Below are 22792 nucleotides of genomic sequence, written 5' to 3' on the forward strand. Positions count from 1 at the left end.
TGCGAATCTACAGCAATGCCTTCTTTGAGTAACTCTGCACAAACTGTTAAGTAATCATGGAGTGATGAATATTGGGTAAAACACTGGACAATAGCTGTTTGTGATACACCGCCGTTGCTCCGCTGGACATCGCGTCGGGTGTCGAACATTCGCGAAGTCGCACCCCGCTCCCCTCCACCACTCTGGATCGCGCCAGTGGCGCGCTTCCAGTCGCGGGCTATCGCCGAAAAACTAGTTCTCTAAGTACGTCCGTGCTTGGCCGGTCGTCCTGTTGTTGTTCGTTTTGTCGTACCCGCGCCATTGTTGGCCGTTGTGGTTTTGTTCGTGCCCGGATACGTCCGAACAACGCGTTTTCTTTACGCTTACACGCCGTTGTCAATACGTGCGTGCTCGTTCGTCGTATTTTAGTTCGTGCTCGGCCGTTTCGACCACGTTTGCGTCAACGCGCCCGTTCGACATTGTTGGAGGTAACATCGACTCCGACAGTCTCCATCACCGTACGCGTGAGTAATCACCGACCGCGTTCGCGCGGTATACCGGTCTCGTTCGTCGCGCTGTGGTTTGCGTTCCCGTTCGCCGGTTCTGAGGAGTTCGCGATCGGCCGACTTTGGGTTTCCACGTGGTTTCCCACTGTGCCCTGTCGTACGCCGTTACGCCGCGAGCGCCGCACCAGTCAGGTGTGCCAATTCGATTATCGCCGGTGCGTCGATCGGTTCAACAGTCGCGCTTGTTCCTGTCCGTTGGTACCAGTGTCGTCGCGTCCAGGAGTCAGCTAGTATCAATCCAGGCCATTATCACGTTATCATTATCAATGTTATGCAGATAAGATTGTTATTGTTATTGTTTATGTATACCTATGATATTGTACCTCGCCATTCCCGACATATAGGTTTTGTTGTAAGATATGATCATATCCCCCCGGTAGCATATTAATGTATATATGATGTGTCGGCAATAATAATCGTTGTCGTGCCACCAGCGCACACTGTTCAACTCGTGTACATTATTCTTTTACGATTAGTATAGCTTTTAAGTTTCACCTATTCCTAGTCACAAAGGTTACTAGATATTCTTACCCGTCGCAAGTGTCGTACGGCCATCTAACGATAGCATTTCAATAGCTCCGTACGGTGCGCATACAATAGCAGACAAAAGGGCTAATGATTGATCACACACTGTATGCTTTGGTTGTGGCACATCACATCTTAACCATTTTAATAACCAATTGGATATTTCAATATTTGAGTGGCCCTCACTTATCATATTAGACACAGTGAAGTTTTGTTTCTTTTGGGCATCATATACAAGAGCTTCATATAGTAAAAGACTTTTAGTTTTGTCTGAACTAATTTTCTTAAAACTTTTTATTAACGATCCTGTTGCGTCTATGACAAGCTTTGGGCATTTTGTTGTACAACAATAGCTTCTATAAATGTTTATTTGTTCAGAAGAATGATATTGCACGAAAAAAGGGTCATATCCTATATCATGAATAACATCATTGAAGTCATCTTCTTTTTTCATCAAACTCAAACATGTTAGGGTATTTTCATGTCTCCTATTAGCTGATATTTGACGAGATTTTAAAAGGCGTAATGAGTTACCTGATGGGATGATTGCAGGTTCAGGATCTCCTAAAATGTATATAGATTATATAAGTTAAATAAAAATAACACATTGAATACATTTCTTGGATACTGAACACTGAAAAAATATGGAATTACTAATTTGAGTTCAATGATAAGAGTCACTAAGTATATTTGATGATATTATTGTGAATAAAGTAATTTATATATTATAACCTATTTATGTAAAACCTTAATTTAAATTTTCAATTATTTGCTATAAAAGTTGAACATTTTATACATTTTTAACTACAAAATAGTTTTAAATTTTAAATTTGATAAATAAAGTCAAAATTTGAACTTTAAATGCTGATAAAAAAAAAAAAATGTGCCTATGTATTTATAATATTTTACAAAAACTAAAAAATTTGGAAACTACTCAAATCCTATTACAAAATGCTAATATAAATATTCAGTCAAAACTTCATGTATTTACGGTAATTTATTTTAGAGTTAAACTAAAAACCAAAAACAGTTTTGTCAAAAATCGGGTTTGCATAAAAATTCCTGTTTTTTCCTTAATTTTTCATTTGTTTTTCATGGCAGTTTTGAAAACTACTGTAATATTTTGACAGCCTAAAGTACCAACTAGATTAACTTTCCTATCAGAAAAGCTACTGTTGAAGAAAATCAAAGCATTTTTTACTGTACTAAAAATGACGACAAACACAACAATTACAAAATTAAAAATTAAAAAACCACACATCATTGTAAAAGCAATACATTCATCGCTCCGCTCAGAATCTAAATAATAATTTGAATACAAAATTTTAAATGAATAATAAAAACCTAAAAAAAAGCCTAGTAGAATAAAAAATCATTTGTTATCAAAAAAATCTTATTTAAATATAAAAAGATAACTTCAATAAAATTAATCTACGTTTAATGAAAAAGAAATCTAATTTGGATAAAATAGTCAAGTTGATAAAAATTTAAATTTAATAAAAAATATCTGATATGGATATAAAAAATCGGCTAAAAAATTTATTTTTGTAGAAAATAGATCAAAATGTACCTCAAAGAATTAATTTGTCTCCAATGGAACAAAATGTCCCTGGATCAAATTTTCCCGTTACCATATTTTTAGATGAATGGATCAAAATGTCCCCAAGGAAAAAACGGATAAAAAATGTCACTTACCATTTTTCTTATTACATTTTTATTCAAATTAGACTTATTTTAAACTGATTACGAACATTTTCAGTTTCCAACTTTTTTAGGTTTTTTTTCTACAAATCTCAATAAAACTTTATTTGTATGGTAAAAAAGTTTATAGTAAATATTGTTACATTGACATTTGAAAAATATTAAAAATCCTTAGTCACAGTTTTTTTTTTTATAAGTATTTAAAGTTCAAAAATTGACAAAATAATGAAAAATCACGAAAATTAGCAAATTATTTTGAGTTAAGAATTCATTAAAATTTTTTTTTTTAAATCTAAGGTTTTAAAATGTAATACAAGATTCTTTATAAGATTATCTACCATTATCAAAAAAAAAAGTATTTAAAAGTATTTTGACTTGTTTGGAGCTGTTTACGGAAAATTTAATATTTCAATTTTTTTTTTTTTTTTCTATGAATATCAATAAAGTTTTATCTGTTTGGCCAAAAAGTTTAAAAATGTAATACAAGGCTCCTGATATATTGTTACAATAGCAGTTGAAAAATATTAAAAATACATAGGCACAATTTTTTTTATGAGCATTTAAAGATCGAATTTATCAAATTTAAAATTGAATAATAAACACAGTTTATTTTTATAGTCATTTTAAGTTCAAATTTGGACGAAATTACAAAAAAAAAAAACCTAGAATAACTATTTTAGTTATTTTGTTGTGATTGTATAATATTATTTGTGGGTACTTGAAACTTCTAAAGTATATTACTATATATCTATGGACTATGATAGTATCGGGGTTTGTTTTTGATATATAACGCATTATAAGTACCTAATGGATATTGTGGTATGATTAATTTGGAATTTTTTATAGGTATCTATTATAGGTCAATTATTATTTTAATACCATAGATAAGTATATAATATGTCTTAAACAGTTAAACCTAGACTGACATATCGTCTCCGCTCAGAATCGTTTTTCTTATACAATGATATTATATCATTGAATTCAAATTTAATACCATTCAATATATTGGTACAGTGACCTACTTGTAACCTACTGTACAGCAGAGCGACATCCACTTTTTTTTGTAATAAATTTAAATTTTTATAAATTATACAATATGCTAAACTTACCTATTTTAATTAGGCGGGTTGCTTCCCTTTCCCTAAATGTTTCACATGAAATTCGATCATCAATGATGGACATAAGAGCCTTTTGTTTAGCTGGTCCAATTAATCGACGTTTTTTGGTATGCTTAGTATGATCTTCAGCAAAATTACCAATATACGTGCAATGCATTAAAACCCTAAGAAAATTAAAAGAAAATAGTTTATAAGATGTTTGATATACTTACAATAATAAGAACTTATGAAATTGAAAATAAAAAATGAAAAATAACTCATGTTTAATACCTTGCATTTCCTGATGGTTTATCTGTTACAATTCCTCTGAATTTAGATTCACAAGATACACAACGACCAACAACATCTATATAATTTGAACCATTAGGGTACACTTTGGCTCTACGGAATGATATACAGCATTGAAGTTGAGTATGAACCCAAAAATGTTCAGCAAGCAACGGAGTCCACGAATTTTGGGGGCAAAATATAGTATGACCTTGAATTTAAAAATGGCCGATTTTTGTCTTTAATCCTGTAAATGTGTTCTTGAGGTTGGATTTGTTTCCACTCCTCTGGGGATAAAGTGAATACGAATTTCTTTGTTGGATATTCATCGTCGTCACTTGTACTATCAGTGGAGTTTTCTAGTAAATATAATAAAAGGAATATATATTTTAAAGGAATATAACCAATTCATATAATTTGTTTATGTTATATTTTTATTTTTATAATTATATTGTATTCCACAGACATTATATTATGTAATAATTTTAAAGAAAAAAATATTTAAAAAATGTATTTAATTTAAAAAAGCTTTGATTTAAATACTTGACAAATGGAAAAAAGGTTATCCGTATTAATAAAAATTTAAGTTACACAAAGAAAATCGTTATGAAAAGAAAAATGTATGATATTGAATGTAAAACTGTAAATAATAATATTCTAATATTTTTTATAATTAACTAGCTGAATTACCCGACGTTAGCCAGAAAAAAAAAATTCTGATTGTTAAACTCCTTTGGTCCAGTCGTTTAAATATGAGTGAAGGATAGACAGACAAACATTCATTTACATATATATATATATACATATTCATTATTTGAATAATTGTATGAAGTATACTTTTATGATATATTTCCTACTTAATCAGTTTATTATTATACATAATATTCTAAATACAAATAAAAGTAGTTAGACTTTATAAGATAGCATTATAAATGTATGTATTTAGGGTAAATATTTCGTCACTTACCGGATTCATATTGAACATTTTTTTTTGAAAGAACATGTGATGTGACAATATTTTTAAAAAGTCCAAGTTTCTCTCTTATTCCGTGGCGTCCTTTAAAAACGAATGTATGGATTGCAATTGCACTCATAGCACTATTTAAATATAAGCTTATATCATTCCAAACATTGTTTTTAGCTACAGCAATTTCTAAAAATGAAAATGTCGATTGATTTTTTTGAGCATAAAGATTTAATATTAAGTTAAATGTTGTTATTACAATATTAGACACCCAATTTTTATAAATATGAGTTCTTAAATAAAATGAGTATGGAAATTTTAAATTATTTAGATTTTCGAAAATTCAATAAATATCTAGTACCAATATTACGAGAGCCTATGTAATAATATAGTAATATTTAAAATTCATTATTATTTTTACAAAATGTCATTGTGTACTAGTCTAACTGGGGTGGGAACTACAAAGTTGAAGTTCTCTCCCCCCCCCCAGAATAGTCACCTGACAAGTTCCCTAAGCTGGTGAACTTATTATATTCTGAGTGGAGTAGTATGTATATTAATATTATACATATTATGTGTTTTTATATTTGAAATTTTGGTTACGGTAGAGTAACTTATGAGGAACCATATTTTAATTTCTCAACCCTCGAATATAAAAATTAAACATTACATTTAGAACTACAAAATTTGGAAATTTTTGGGATTTTGATGAATTTTATCAAAATTTAAATATGGTCATTAAGTCAGCCCAACATTCATAAAAATTATCCACACTAGTACAAATATTTAGAAAATTAATTGTAAATTGATTTTTAGAATTTGCAAATCAAGTGCAAAAGTGCAAAGTCTCAAATTAAAAATTATGATTGGGGCAGAGGGGGTTAACTTCATCGCAAATATTAAGAACGGTTAGGTTAAAACTCACGCACGAAGTACCTATCTAATACGGCTTTACTATAAACTATTCATGCATTCAGAATCATTATAATCTGGTACAGATGGTGTTATAACTATTATAATTATATAATTACTTTTTGATTTCATAATTTTAAATATTCTTAATACTCGTAAATAATAAAAATATTTTTAAGCGTATTTTTTTCCAAGCGTAGTAGTGATATTAAGCTATATAAAAGTAAACTTACGTTTTTCGCCATTATCAGAAGTAGTGATTACTCTGTCCTTAAACAAAATAACTGCATCAATGACAGTCACCGGTGGACAAGCACATTTTCGTCCAGCCATTTTAAAAACGCGTATAAAATAACAATTTATATTATGATAAATGAAATCAATAACGGTTCACGGACTTGCTAAGAGCATGGATATCGGAGACCAAATGACAAATTATCAATTAATCAGATTATCAGATTTAGATTTAATATAATAATATATATATTTATAGATTCAATTAAAACGTACCGATATAAAAATANGAAGCCGAGCCTACGTTGTGAGATGATTTCACGGACGGCGAACTACTGGTTGTTCCTGTAGACAACAACGATCGAGCACAAGACGTGGGCTTAGTTTTGTTAGTGCGAGTGTCGACCTTGAATAGACCTTGAGTGTCTTCTAATATCTTACACCGTTGTTGTACGAACTTAATTAACAGGTCAAACGTAGGAATCGAATCATGTGTGACACTGTTTTCAAAAAGGCGACGCGTGGCGGGGTCAAGCACCCGCGAACCGATAAAAAACAAAATGAATCCCGCCAGATCTGTTACCCCCAACGCTTTGATTGCTGCAATGTTTTCTTGAAAGACGTTGACGAACGTTAAGAGCGACGGTAGTGACTCCGTAGTGATCGGACGAAAAGCAAATAACTTATCTAAATGAGCCGTGGCAAGGAGACGTTGATTGTCATAACGTTCGATCATGGCTCCCCAAGCTATGTCATAGTTGGCTTCTGAGAGGGGTATAGACTTAACAATTGTACGTGCTGACCCAGACACACACATTAACAAATAGTGAAATCGTTTTAACTTTCCGATCTTTGGATTAGTATGTACCAATGATAAGAAAGTGTCTCGAAAAGAACACCATTCTACAAGATTTCCATCGAAATTTGGTAACTCAATCGTTGGTAGTTGTATGAAATCCGACATATCATTAACATTACCTCCCATGCTACGAGGCGACGAGGCCGTAATTGTCGGCGGCGACGAGGGCGCACACGACAGCTTACGTACGACAAAACCAAAGAAAAAAAACACGAACAGAACGTGGTTTGCGTCAAAAAAAAACAACAACAACCGAACGAACAGACTGTTTTGCGACGGAACTCTTATTATCAACAAAAACAATGATAATAACGATACGCGCTATTGATTTCGCTATCGATTTCACTTATCAGGGAAACAACAGGTTGTGCGGTGTAGATCATTAGTTCCCACACCGCCTTCTTCGACGGCGCTGATAATAACGTACCCAACATTTCTCCCCACCTTGGAAGACGCAGGTACCTTCCAAAAGAACAGACTTCTTGCGGTCAATCTTAAAGTTACTTACAAAACATAAAAATAAAATAAAATAACTATGAACAAAACACTACAAATTACAAGGATCGGCAGGATGTTCACGAAAGATTTTTTTTTGAATGGGATAGTGAATGGAGAGGTTAGGAAGTTGTTGTGTCAACCGGAAGCTTGACCAGTTTGACCACAGGACGCTGCATTTCTCCATCTTGAGTTTTTAAAGTGACCACACGAACTATCTGGTCGGGCCCTGGATGGACGGCGATGACGCGACCCATACGCCAAACATAAGGTGGCTGGTTTGGAGCGTCAATGATTACTACATCACCTACTGCGAGATTGTCCGACACCTTCGTCCATTTCTGACGGGCCTGCAAGGTAGTGAGGTATTCCCGTTGCCATCGCTTCCAAAAAGATTGATGCAGTTGACGCAATAATTGCCATCGTGTCAATCGATTTAAGGGTACAGAAGTGACATCCTTTTCTGGGATCGACGACAGGGGTTGGCCAATGAGGAAGTGTCCAGGAGTCAGGGCATCAAGATCATGGGGGTCAGTAGAAGCTGGTGTCAACGGTCTTGAGTTTAGGACGCCTTCCACCCTGGTGACGACAGTTTGAAACTCTTCGTATGTTAATATTTGAGTTCCTATAACAAGCTTAAGGTGGAACTTTATACTTTTTATTGCTGCTTCCCACAGCCCACCGAAGTGCGGTGCGGCTGGTGGATTAAAATGCCAGTTACACTCGATTCGAGAAGACAGCCGGTTTTGCACTTCCCCCCTCCCCACCAAAAAATAGATCCACATTTTTGATTTTTCTTAACACATTTTTAGTTATAAATCTTTATGGTTAAGTCATGGTTGCCTAACCACAACCGTGGTTATGTTAAAATTGTATTAAATATATTCTATGCTAGCACTTATCCGTTATTATTGTACTGCTAAGTTCAAAAGGGTCATGTCATAGTACAAAATATTCTTTCCAAAAAAAAAAAATATTTATTGACACAATACTACTACACCGGGTTACAGTGGTGCTCGACCGCCCCCTAAATAGATCAATATTTGGCCACTCGGAGCAAATGGCCTCACCCCCTCCCCCCTCCTAAATACGGCCCTGGTTGTTCTAAATCTAATTACAAAATTAGTTTTGTAAAACCTATGAATAAAGGAAAAGATTGAACTAGGTATTATTATTAACTATAGGCATATTATTTCAATCATTAAAAAATCATTTAAATCTATTTTTTATGATTGATTTATTTTAATTTTTCAAAAAATATATTATACTTGATGTATTTGCTTCCAATTTTCAAGTAGATGTAAATTTTACAGATTTTGCAAAGGCCTTTGACAAAATAAGTCATTATGTTCTTTCTAATAAGCTGTATTCCATCGGTATTCATGACCCTTTTTTGTCTTGGTTGGCCTCATACTTAACGGACAGAAGGCAAATGTTTGAATTGTTAAATTAAAAAATATTCTCTCTGATCAATTAAAGGTTCCACAAGGATCTCACTTAGTCCCTTTGTTATTTTTATATTTCAGGAATGATTTGCATTTTCTTAATTCTAAAAAATTACTTTTTGCCGATGATATGAAAATCTTTGGTTTAATAAAATTACATTCTGATAGAGTTATCCTTCAAAATGATTTAATTACACTATGAGAAAGTAAGGAACCTAAATTAATGAAATAATAAATTGTATACATAGGTACAATAACAAAGAGACTAGAAGTGTGTTCGTTTTGAGATATGAAAATATAGATTGCAGCAAATGTTGATTTAATGGAATGGTAATATGTGTTTTTGTATGTGGAATCGAAAAACAACTCAATTTGGATATTAAAGTATGGATATGCTAGCAGCAACTCATGACCTGTATAAGAGAGGTGGGGGGTGTACATATCTTTAGGATGAAATAGACAAGATATACAATCTAAATACCAGCTGAGATGTGAGAGATAGCGTCCAGTAGCTTGGAAAAAGTATGAAAAGTTTAGGGCGAGAGTTCTTATAATTCAGAAGAAAAATAACACAAGGGCAAAGAAGTATTAATCATTTTTGAATCAGGGTCAATATTGTGACAAATTTTAAAATTCTTATAATGATCAGAATATTGAAACTGCATTTAATTTGGTAAAAGATTAAACTAACGTTGAAGAAAAGAAAAAATAATAATTAATTCAAACAATGTTGGCTAAGTCGATAACTTTTGAGATTATGAATAGTAGTCCACACAGCCAATACTAATTGAATAAATAATAATCAACAAGAAATAAATTAATATGAATAAAAAAACATAAACATAAAAAATGGAAAACCTAAATAAATATATATTTACACTAGTAAATTTTATTAGTAAATTAATATTAAGAAAAAAAGAAAATGCTTATTACAAGTATATCTATTAATGGAAATATATAAATATTATATAAAAACTGGGGGATGAATTTATTTTTATAGTAAGACAAACATAATATGTTGAAAAAAAACTGTATTACTAACAAATTATTTTTATTATGTAATAAATAAACACATATTGTAAATTATTAACACACATATTATAACCAACAATGTAAACCAGATCAGAGTAAATACGAATTGAGGTCATCTTGTAGAAATTGACAGTCAGAATTTGATTTGACTTTTATAAACATTTTGAGGTCTACAGCGAATAATAAAAAGTAACAGTGACGAATGCTATCTCTAATGTCATTGACGAAGAGTCGAAAAAGTAATGATGAGGAATAACCCATTGTGGTACACCTGAAGTGACGTTGACTATTGTAGAGTAAGCTCCATGGATTTATACTAATAGTTTACTTTATGTAAGCATGAGAAACACCATGATAATAAAGGCTCACCGAAACCGAAACCAGTGTTTTAATACTTCTAATGGTTGACCCAGTCGAGCGCTTTTGAAAAATCTGTATTTACAACTTCAACTTGTGAGTGATCAGTGAAAGCATCAATAATGTATTTAGAAAATATAATATTGCAAGATATTGCAAGTAGAAGTTGATAAAAGATGGCGAAATCCATCCTGCATGTTTAGGATAGCATTAACTGATGGCTGAATATTTTGCAAGATGAGATAATCAAAAAGTTTAGCAACTTGGCTAAGTATAGATATTGGTCTAGATAGTTTAGAATATCAGTAATATTCCCTGTCTTGAATACTAGTGTGACATCACTGAGTTTGAGAACATCGGGAAAAACACCTTCACTAAGTGACTTACAGAATACAAGTTATAGTGGGATATATGACAGATTTTATATTAGCGAGAAATATACCAGGAAGTCCATCAGGGCCACTGGATCTAGTAAAAGGGAACATCGATAATCCGTTATCAACATCAGAAACATCAAAAGAACAACTGGGTAGATCATGGAATAGGTGGAGCTGATAATTTAAGTTGACATTAGTTGAGAGAAGAGATTGCAGTAGTCAGTTCATCTGAGCTATGGATACCGTTCAAAAATACAGATTTAGGAATAGTACTTGTGCGATTGCGACCGTCCCGGTTGTATAGTCACGCGGGACAATACCGACAACCTAGAAATGCCGGATAAAAGAAAAAGGAGGTAACTCGAAATACCGAGGAATTGGCTTTGGAGTAAATACAATATGATATGTGCTTTGACAGCTATGTAGTGGACTGTAATAAAATCTCTTACTTACTAATGACAAGTAATGGGAAGGGGGGGAGTACTTAAAATACTTAATGTTAATAATTAGATGCACAAAAGTTACAGCTCATATTACAAATGGTTAAAAATATATGTATATATATAAGATATATCACCGGAGATGATCAATGATCTATTCTCTGCATCAGTGGAGGCGGAAATGAAGGTTGCAGCGGGCGCCACTGATGACGGCGCGTAATTCCGGCGGCGCCGAATGGCACACGCGCGAAATACGATATACGTACGGCGACGAGGCCGTGATCACCGGCGACGGCGAGGGCGTGTACAACGGTATAGTTCGTACGGTGACGAGGTCGTACTTGTCGGCGGCGACGAGGGCGCACACGAAAACTTACACTGCGTACGGCGACGAGGGCGCACACGAAACTTGCATACGAACGGCGACGGAAGCCGTAATTGTCGATGGCGACGATNTGGAAAAATAAAAATTTTTTTTTTTTTCCATGCACTTCCAACTTATATTTCTATCTCTTTTGCTTGATGTTCACCCCAGACTTCTCTCTCTATGAGCGGTCCATTAGTTAATATGTCTATGTGTACAACGGTATAGTTCGTACGGTGACGAGGTCGTACTTGTCGGCGGCGACGAGGGCGCACACGAAAACTTACACTGCGTACGGCGACGAGGCCGTACTTGTCGATGGCGACGAGGGCGCACACGAAACTTGCATACGAACGGCGACGGAAGCCGTAATTGTCGATGGCGACGAGGGCGCACACGAAACTTGCATACGAACGGCGACGGAAGCCGTAATTGTCGATGGCGACGAGGGCGCACACGACATTTGACAATGCGTACGGCGACGAGGCCGTAATTGTCGGCGGCGACGAGGGCGCACACGACAACTTACATGCGTACGGCGACGAGGCCGTAATTGTTGGCGGCGACGGGGGCGCACACGAAAACTGACAATGCGTACGGCGACGAGTCCGTAATTGTCGGCGGCGACGAGGGCGCACACAAGAACTTACGTACGTACGGCGACAAGGCCGTAATTGTTGGCGGCGACGGGGGCGCACACGACAGCTTACGTACGACAAAACCAAAGAAAAAAAACACGAACAGAACGTGGTTTGCGTCAAAAAAAAACAACAACAACCGAACGAACAGACTGTTTTGCGACGGAACTCTTATTATCAACAAAAACAATGATAATAACGATACGCGCTATTGATTTCGATATCGATTTCACTTATCAGGGAAACAACAGGTTGTGCGGTGTAGATCATTAGTTCCCACACCGCCTTCTTCGACGGCGCTGATAATAACGTACCCAACATTTCTCCCCACCTTGGAAGACGCAGGTACCTTCCAAAAGAACAGACTTCTTGCGGTCAATCTTAAAGTTACTTACAAAACATAAAAATAAAATAAAATAACTATGAACAAAACACTACAAATTACAAGGATCGGCAGGATGTTCACGAAAGATTTTTTTTTGAATGGGATAGTGAATGGAGAGGTTAGGAAGTTGTTGTGTCAACCGGAAGCTTGACCAGTTTGACCACAGGACGCTGCATTTCTCCATCTTGAGTTTTTAAAGTGACCACACGAACTATCTGGTCGGGCCCTGGATGGACGGCGATGACGCGACCCATACGCCAAACATAAGGTGGCTGGTTTGGAGCGTCAATGATTACTACATCACCTACTGCGAGATTGTCCGACACCTTCGTCCATTTCTGACGGGCCTGCAAGGTAGTGAGGTATTCCCGTTGCCATCGCTTCCAAAAAGATTGATGCAGTTGACGCAATAATTGCCATCGTGTCAATCGATTTAAGGGTACAGAAGTGACATCCTTTTCTGGGATCGACGACAGGGGTTGGCCAATGAGGAAGTGTCCAGGAGTCAGGGCATCAAGATCATGGGGGTCAGTAGAAGCTGGTGTCAACGGTCTTGAGTTTAGGACGCCTTCCACCCTGGTGACGACAGTTTGAAACTCTTCGTATGTTAATATTTGAGTTCCTATAACAAGCTTAAGGTGGAACTTTATACTTTTTATTGCTGCTTCCCACAGCCCACCGAAGTGCGGTGCGGCTGGAGGATTAAAATGCCAGTTACACTCGATTCGAGAAGACAGCCGGTTTTGCACTTCGTTGTCAGCAAGTAATGTTTGCAATTGCCTGGCAGCACCGACGTAGTTCGTGCCGCAATATGAGTATAGATCTGTGGGCAAACCTCGACGAGAAACAAATCTATCCAGCGCTGCGAGGAATGCTTCAGTTGTGAGGTCTGACACTACCTCGACATGAATGGCTTTGACAGCCATGCATATAAAAACAGAGATGTACACTTTGGTAGTTCGAATATTGCGCCGCTTACGTTCTTTTACTAAGAACGGTCCACCGAAGTCCAAACCTACCTTGGAAAAGACGCGGTGTGGTTGAACTCGCGACTCCAGCAACCTCCCCATGCTTGGAATAGGATTTTGCGCCTTGTGTCGAGTACAAGGTAAGCACGAGAATATCATACGACGTACAGAATCTCGACCAGACATTATCCAAAACCTTTGTCTCAACATAGAAATGACCAACTTTGGCCCCGCATGTAAAAAGGTTAAATGATAATGGTTGATGATCAATGCCGTTAAATGAGACGACTTGGGCAGGAGGCTGGGATGTTTCGCCTCTTCGGTCAACCAAGAACTTTGAAGCCTTCCGCCTACTCGGATTATACCTAAAACATCTATGAAGGGGGCTAATTGAGCCAGTGTTGATGGTGTCACTAAACGTTCGGGATTAGCCAATTGTTTGAACAAGACTGGAAAGTGAACACGTTGAGTGATACGGATCGCGACAAGAACTGCACGCTGTCGTTCCGCGAATGTGATGACACCGACTATAGTAGATCGTTTCATTATGACGCGGTAAATATAACGCAAGACGTAAACTAACACACGCTGTAACTGGTTAAACGATGAAAATCGACGGAGAAAACAATCAGCCTGTGGACCTTTCTGGACAAGGTTGACAGCGGCAACAGCAGGTTTGACATCAGGAAGGTGGTGAACAGGGATCACAGAGAATTTAGATTTCGGCCATTGGTGTTCGGGAAGACGGAGAAACGAAGGTCCGTTCCAATGCAGTGCACACGAAATGAGAGCTTCAGGTAACAATCCCCGCGATGATGGATCAGCTGGATTCTCGATTGTGGAGACGTGTGACCACACGCAATTTGGGACCAGAAGATGAATTTTTGCTACACGGTTTGTTACAAAAATTTTGAAACTCTTTTGATCAGTCGTAAGCCACAACAATACCACGGACGAATCAGTCCAAGCTTGTATCTTCGAAATGCTGACGGTAGGAGATAGTTTCATATGAAGACAATGTAACAGTTGTGCCAATAACAATGTCGCGCATAATTCCAACCGAGGAATCGTAAGTGTCATGTCCGTGTCGCTGTTCTTCAGTGGGGCGACCTTCGTTTTGCCTGTAAGAAAATGTACCTGTACTCTCTCCGAGGAACTGACCACACGTATGTATACGGTCGCAGCGTACCCTAATTGGGAAGCATCGGCAAAGCCGATGAGTTGTACATCACGGTAGTCACGAGTGTCAATATGACGAATGAGTGCTATCCTCGATAAAGACGGCAGTTCGGCCAAGAATTGATGCCAAATGATACTTAAATTTGAAGGAAGAGGAGTGTCCCAGTCTACGGACTGTTGCCAAAGTTGTTGCATAAAGGACTTGGCCCATAACAACATTGGTCCCAAAGCCCCGACAGGATCGAAAAGCCTCGCAATCGTAGACAAGACCCCTCGTTTGGTGTCCGGCGCGCCGCAGACGTTGATATGGTATCCAAACACATCACCACGAGGGTCCCAATGAAGGCCGAGAACCTTTATGAACGGTTCCTCCTCCAGATCGAACGATGGGCGACTTACTACCTATTCTAGAGAAACACACCTTAACACGCTTGCACTGTTGCTACACCACTTCTTTAACCTGCATCCAGCTGACTGTAGTAATCCAATGATGTGATTTTGAACGTGAAGCAATTCGTCTTCAGTGTTGCGCCCAACTACAATGTCGTCGACATAAGTGTTATGGGTCAGAATCCCCTTTGCCGCAGGAAATTGTGGCTCGGAGCATTGATCTAAAGCATGCAGAACCCGGATGGCCAAAAAGGGAGCGGAACTCAGACCGTACGTCACCGTTAATAATTCATATTCTTGTACATCATGGTCAGGTGAACTTCGCCACAAAATGTGATGGTATACACAATCTTCGTCACGCACCTCAATCTGGCGATACATTTTAACAATATCAGCAATGAATATAAATTTATATAGACGGCATTGAAGTAATAATTCGCCTATGTCGCTCTGCAATTTGGGACCGACACATAATGTATCATTAAGGAATAAGCCTGAAGACGACTTAGCTGAAGCGTCGAAGACAACACGCAGCTTAGACACATCCCCATCACGTTTTAATACCGCGTGATGCGGAATAAAGTATTTACCCGGTCTGGACGCAAGTCTCATATACCCAAGGGACAAGTAGTCGTCCATAAAGGAACGATATGCGTTGTATAGTTTAGTATCCTTACCTAGACGTTGTTCCAAGTTGTACAGTCGTTTTAAAGCTAATGACCTCGTGTCCCCTAACCCATGAGAAGGTACATTATTTTCGGCACGAAAACTATCTCGGAACGGTAAAGCTACACAAAAGCGGCCGTCCGACTTCCTCGACGTTGTTTGCAAAAACCATCGCTCGCAGCATTCGTCTTCAGTCGTAGGGGAAATTGGAGAAACTGGCTCTTCAAAGGACCAAAAACGACGCATCAGAGTGTCAATGGACGGATTCGAACTAGCTGTTAATGATGTCAAAGGCGATGACTGCCGATCCTGTGCGGAGACGGTTCCGATCAAGATCCAACCAAGATGCGTGTCTATCGCTGACGGGAAACCTGGAGTATGCTTGATTTCACCCTCAGTATGAATGAGATGAGGAAATAAGTCACCTCCAATAAGCATGACGATTTTTGAAGGGTGATCGAACTGTGGATCTGCTAAGGCTAAATGTTGGTAACACGTTCGCACACTTGATGGTAACGGAGCTGATGGCAAATCTGACGTGATTTGATTGAGGACTATCAACTCGGGACAATTGAAAATTGGACTGGAAGCATGGTGTGGTAAAAAGGAACACGTGACGCTCCCTCTCACTTGCTTAACGGGACTTTGACCCAAACCTACTATTTCGGTCCGGCATTTGCGGCGGGCGAGGCCTAGTCGAGTGACGCACTCAGTAGTAATAGCAGAAATTTGCGAACCACTATCAACTAGTATACGTACATTATCATAACTGCCGGCTTTATTCCGTACGCGTACGATGGCTGTACCCAACAGTACCGTATTATCTGCCCGTGCAGCTCCTGCGAAATGAGTACGTTTCTCAGTACCGTCAGAGGGGTCAGCGGTAGTCACCTGATTCGACGTAGATGGAGAAGTAGTGCCCTCTCCTTTATTCAAATGTAGGAGTGTGTTGTACCGTTGACCGCAAGCTTTACAATTATATTTAGACGAGCACGCGTTTACCATATGAGAAGCGCTCAAACATGAAAAGCATAGTCGGTTTTTCAATGCATAGTCACGACGTTTAACAGCTGACCATTTTTTGAACGTATTGCATCGGTAAATTGCATGGTCACCTTGGCAACAAGAACAATATTTAGTTCCCTCAGAGGAAGCCGAGCCTACGTTGTGAGATGATTTCACGGACGGCGAACTACTGGTTGTTCCTGTAGACAACAACGATCGAGCACAAGACGTGGGCTTAGTTTTGTTAGTGCGAGTGTCGACCTTGAATAGACCTTGAGTGTATTCTAATATCTTACACCGTTGTTGTACGAACTTAATTAACAGGTCAAACGTAGGAATCGAATCATGTGTGACACTGTTTACAAAAAGGCGACGCGTGGCGGGGTCAAGCACCCGCGAACCGATAAAAAACAAAATGAATCCCGCCAGATCTGTTACCCCCAACGCTTTGATTGCTGCAATGTTTTCTTGAAAGACGTTGACGAACGTTAAGAGCGACGGTAGTGACTCCGTAGTGATCGGACGAAAAGCAAATAACTTATCTAAATGAGCCGTGGCAAGGAGACGTTGATTGTCATAACGTTCGATCATGGCTCCCCAAGCTATGTCATAGTTGGCTTCTGAGAGGGGTATAGACTTAACAATTGTACGTGCTGACCCAGACACACACATTAACAAATAGTGAAATCGTTTTAACTTTCCGATCTTTGGATTAGTATGTATCAATGATAAGAAAGTGTCTCGAAAAGAACATAATAATAAAAATAATTGAATAAATAACCTCTACTTGATTTTACAACATTTTCAGAACAATACAAATATTTTCAATGATGACACAACATGTAGATTTTCAATTTGAATAATTACATCAATAGATTCATAGTTATTTTAACAACTGATATCCTAAAAAAGAATTGAAACCTATTACTATTTAATAGTTAATATAAAATATTATTTTAATAAATTATCTTACATTTTTTTAAGTTGATGTGGGTGTTATTTTAACTTAGTTTAGCAGAAATTCAATAGCACTAAAATAATTAATTGAGAAAATAAAATATATAAATATATATTTATTAACCATACATCTGATGATTGGACCACAGCAGTTAATTCAATAAAATACATCAAGTAGTCATGTAGTTGAAATATTGTAGACAAAGTATAATACAACCAAAGTTCTGAAATGGTATTAAAAATTAATAATAATCAGATTTATAAAGAGCTTATTCAGTTGTACTTACAATTAATAGCAATAGGTATGTATATTTGATTTTCTGATAATCCAATATGTATACATATTTGCAAGTAGATATAAAATAGTTCAATTATAATGGAAGTTTCTATCTTCATAACTATCATTACCGGAATGGATCAAATCAATTGCCCACAGTATAAGCCCTAATATTGCAAATATTTAACTGATTGTAAAATTTTGTATATGTATATTTGCATGAAACTACCCATGATTAAATATAATTTTTTGATTTATTTTAATAACAAGTAAAAATGTAAAATAATAGTATGCAATTATAGAAGATAGAAAAAAAAATATTTAATGACTAATGAGTTATGTACACTGTCAGTTGTACTTCAAAATGTGTAGTACAAAATATGACAACAAATAGGCATAAAATTACATATTGTATTAAATTAAAATGTTATTAACAAATGTGTACTAAAATCATCTCCTATACTTACATTTTGGAGCTAAACTTTTTTTGATGATTGATAGTCCACAATGTTTGTTATCAATCATGGTATTGAAAAAATAACTTATTAATTAAACTAAATTAATTTTACTTTAGCACACGACTTTACACGAAACAGCTAAACATTATTTTAAATACCCAATCATTAACAGTTTTATCAAAATAGATTGGCATGCTATAAATTTAAAAAGGCATTGTAACGTGTATCGGTGTATAGGTAGGTACAGAATTTCAAAAAAAAGTACAGAATGATGCATTGTCATCCGCACGAACAATGAACATCCAAATAAACTAATATTTCATTTTTACATGTTTTAAGAAAAGTTTACAGTTGCTGTTTATCACGATTTCACGTTTTAACATAATTAGTAATTATTAATATGTTATTAATTATCTTAAATCGTAAATCTTTAATCTTAAATCATACAAACGTGCAGTTGATTCACCATTAAAGGTCGATTCGCACTATACGGAACGTCAACGTCACGTCACCGATCGGCAACGTCACGTCAAAATATCTTACTATGTATTTATACCGCAATGTTCACATACACCGGCAACATTACGTAACGTCAACGTCACGGAACGGCAACGTTTATCGAAAACTATATTTTGACGTGACGTAACCGGTCCGTTCTTGTCCTTAACGGATAGTATGAATGTCAACGCGGAACGTTTCCGTCAACAATTTAAATAAACTATATTTTGAATGTGTAAGCTCGTTAACTAAAAATTATAATTTTTGAATATTTAAATACAAAAATATAGACATATAAAGTAAGTAAACAATATTTATTTAATTCTCCAATTTACAGTAGAAAATGAAATAACATTAATCATTCGATTAATTAAATAACATATTAATAGTTTAAACATTAAATAGTCATGAACGATGAGATGTTGATTGAGGAAGTACGCCAATATCAAGAACTGTATGATATGACGCATAAAAAATATAGCGACAACATTCACAAAGATAATATCTGGAGAAAAATTGGTAGTGAATTGAAAACAACAGGTACCTAGATATAAACTTAATTTAACTAATATTACTTATTATTAGGTACTTAATATTACTTTTACAGCTTTTATTTTTTAATTTTACATAAACTTATCTCTCTGCCATGGTAATGATCCATTTTCAGAGTTAAAAAAAGTTTTATAGGTTTCACGCACATTAAAAGCAGTAGTGAGGGCATTTCCACCTTGTCTATGTATACGTCCCCAATTAGGTTCACATTCTGGTGGGTCTAAATGTTGGGTAATTAAAATATTATCTTTAATATAATTATGCAAAATACAAGTAGTTAATATAATATTGTCAACATTTTCGGGTAAAGATTTTATACTTCTAAAAAAGAATCGAAATTTTTGCACCAAGTTTCCGAATGCGTTTTCGGATAAGCGCCTAGCTCTTGACAATCTATAATTGAATACTTGTTTCTGTATATCACCATTAATTACAGAACCAGGATAAGGTCTTAATAGATAGGTTTTTAGGGGAAATGCCTCATCCGCCACAATGACATATGGCACTGGACATTGAGTTCCGGGAAGATTTTTATCTTTTGGAACATGTAGTTTATTTTGTTCCAACGCTTTTCCTAAATTTGAATTGGCAAATATTCCACCATCACTATTCTTACCGTAGGATCCTACATCTACAGCAATGAATTTATAATTTGCGTCAACCAAAGCTAACAAATTAATAGAAAAAGTTTTCTTATAATTGAAATATTGGGAACCACTGTTCGGAGGAGCAAAAATTTCCACGTGTTTCCCATCTAATGCTCCTAAGCAATTAGGAAAGTTCCACATTTTCCAGAAGTCGTCAGCAATTTTTTCCCAATCTTTTTCCTTTGGTTGCGGCATCACTTCAGCTAACAATTCGTCTACTATAGCTTTGCATACTTCTTTAACAATGTAATGAACAGTCGAATGCCCCAGCCGATAACTGAATGATATAGTTTGAAACGAATCACCAGTCGCTAAAAACCTAAATAATTAATTTTACATAACTGTTAAACTGTTCGAACAATATAATAAATTTAAATTTAAATTAACAAAAATGTTTTAATTTATAAGTTATTTTTATTCAAGTAATTACCAAACATGCGTTAAAAGTATTAAACCGTATACGAATAACCAAAATATTAGATTCTGAGCAGAGCGATTTATCTTGAATCGATTTTATTATTTTGTTATAATAGCTAAGGATTGAAACTTTAAAACACTTTTTGTTATAACCAAATTTTATATTTTTAATAGGCCCAGCGTGCAAGAATAGATGGATCTCATTACGTGACCAGCTGAGAAAAGCAATGAGAAAAAATATTACAAAAAGTGGACAAGCCGCTGAACTTAAAAAGAAGTGGAAGTATGAAGATTCAATGTCATTTATAATTCCATTTTTTAAAGAAAGAGAAACACAAACCAACATAGCAGAACCTGATAGCTTGAGTGACGGATCGAATGATGAACACGAAGGTATGGAGAGCGTTGTTATTACTGGGGATACTTCAGAACAAAATTCTAATAACAACATAAATCAGAAATCTACAGCATCTCCAAAAAAAAGTTCATCTAGGTATTTGCTAAACAAAAGAAAATTTGAAAAAACAGAGACAGCTTCATCTGTACTAATGAAATATTTAGTAGAAAGTGATAAGCAAGAAACAAAAGCCACTGCTAATGATCATCCAATAGACATATTTTTCAATAGTCTAGCCGCTACTGTAAAAACTTTTTCACCCGAGTACCAGCATATGGCAAAGTCAAAACTTTTCAATGTTGTATCCGAACTAGAGTGGGCACATTTACAAAGTAAGAATACAAATTACCATCAATGAATTTTCCAGCTCCAGACAACAGGTCAAATATACACCCAATACCATTTATTCAAACTCAAAACATCCAACAAGCAGTCCATCCACAACAACAAATTTATGAAATTTCACGTGCGTCAAACTCATCTACTCCAAATGATTCATTTATGTTTAGTCACACTCAAACACCTTCAACTGTAAGTTCCGGAAGGTCATCTGCACAATCTTATTTTGAAAATTTTCAGCCAAATTAACTTTTAACACAGTTAAAGTAATAAGTTTGTTAATAATAATATTAACTATTTTGTTTAAATACAAAAAATACAAAATATAAAATACTAATTTTTTTATTTCTTACCTTAAGCAGACCATTAGTTTTTCCTTGGGACTAATAGCTTCTCGGAATGTAGTGTTTTGTTTTTGAATTTTAGTTTGAATTTTAGTTAAAAGTTCATAAAATTGACTTTGTGACATCCTAAAATATTTATAGAAAGAAATTTATTCATCTTCTAATTCTTTAAATAATGTGTGAAATTCTCCTACGAATTTCCTCGCAGTAAACATTTTTCGTACCCACATTTTCTTAGTACGATTAAATTTTTTTTCTTCGTCGTCCAAAATTAAGGCAATCATTGCTAATTGTTTTTTAGTGAACTTCGGCATGATACAAATACGAATATTTAATAAAAAAAAAAAATGAATTTAAAACACAGAATGTACTAGACCTAGTTTAACCTAACAGAATTCTGGACTGGATGGACTGATGGCTTTTCCGTGACGTTACCGATAATGCGAATGTATTCTATTTTTGACGTGACGTTGCCGATCGGTGACGTGACGTTGACGTTCCGTATAGTGCGAATCGACCTTAAACCGTTAATTCTCATTCAGTTTTCAGTCAAATACGTGATAAGTGATAAGACCATATGTATACCAAGAATCAAAAACCAGTGCTATATTATGTAACCATTTTGGTAAATTTTAAAATGATTTTAACTGATACTGCTGATGCGGCGGGCTGCAGGCTTCGTGGTTCACTCGAAGTTTTGGTGGGAGTAGGGATTAGATCAGGGATGGCAAATAGATGGCACGCGTGCCAAGCTTGGCACGCGTGAGATTTTCGATGGCACTCGAAAAACTTTCATTTGTCCATATTTATGTATATTAATAATATATATTTCACAACGAGGTATTGTTATCTTATCTTTTTTTTTATTTAATAGTATTTAGTACAGAACTACGACGGCTCAGATATCTTATCTTTATTATTATAAAATATAATTTATATGTTGTAATATAGTGGAACACTAGATTACTAGAAGTGTGTGGACAAGTTAATATTACTCGTATATAGGTAATCAGTTCTCGTTCGTGTATTGAGAGAATACA

General features: G+C 35.7%; 4 protein-coding genes and 2 pseudogenes across 4 annotated transcripts; 1 reads left to right on the forward strand and 5 right to left on the reverse strand.

Moving 5' to 3' along the window:
- Positions 1-1076: 1076 nt before the first annotated feature.
- Positions 1077-6448, reverse strand: LOC111026813 (annotated as a pseudogene).
- An 83-nt stretch (positions 6449-6531) lies between these two features.
- On the reverse strand, positions 6532-7251 carry LOC111026814. Its single transcript, XM_022304963.1, has one exon. It carries the CDS (start codon positions 7249-7251, stop codon positions 6532-6534), a length of 720 nt encoding a protein of 239 aa, XP_022160655.1.
- Positions 7252-7722: 471 nt separating this feature from the next.
- On the reverse strand, positions 7723-8405 carry LOC111026815. The gene has a single exon (XM_022304964.1). It carries the CDS (start codon positions 8403-8405, stop codon positions 7743-7745), a length of 663 nt encoding a protein of 220 aa, XP_022160656.1. The 3' UTR covers positions 7723-7742.
- A 4157-nt stretch (positions 8406-12562) lies between these two features.
- On the reverse strand, positions 12563-15024 carry LOC111026816. The gene has a single exon (XM_022304965.1). It carries the CDS (start codon positions 15022-15024, stop codon positions 12778-12780), a length of 2247 nt encoding a protein of 748 aa, XP_022160657.1. The 3' UTR covers positions 12563-12777.
- A 183-nt stretch (positions 15025-15207) lies between these two features.
- LOC111026817 lies at positions 15208-17538 on the reverse strand. Its single transcript, XM_022304966.1, has one exon. The coding sequence runs from the start codon at positions 17536-17538 to the stop codon at positions 15208-15210; it is 2331 nt and encodes a 776-aa protein (XP_022160658.1).
- A 1908-nt stretch (positions 17539-19446) lies between these two features.
- LOC111026818 lies at positions 19447-21657 on the forward strand (annotated as a pseudogene).
- The last annotated feature ends 1135 nt before the right edge of the window (positions 21658-22792 follow it).

Source organism: Myzus persicae, unplaced genomic scaffold (assembly GCF_001856785.1).
Source record: "Myzus persicae strain clone G006 unplaced genomic scaffold, MPER_G0061.0, whole genome shotgun sequence".
NCBI classification, from domain to species: Eukaryota; Metazoa; Arthropoda; class Insecta; order Hemiptera; family Aphididae; genus Myzus; species Myzus persicae.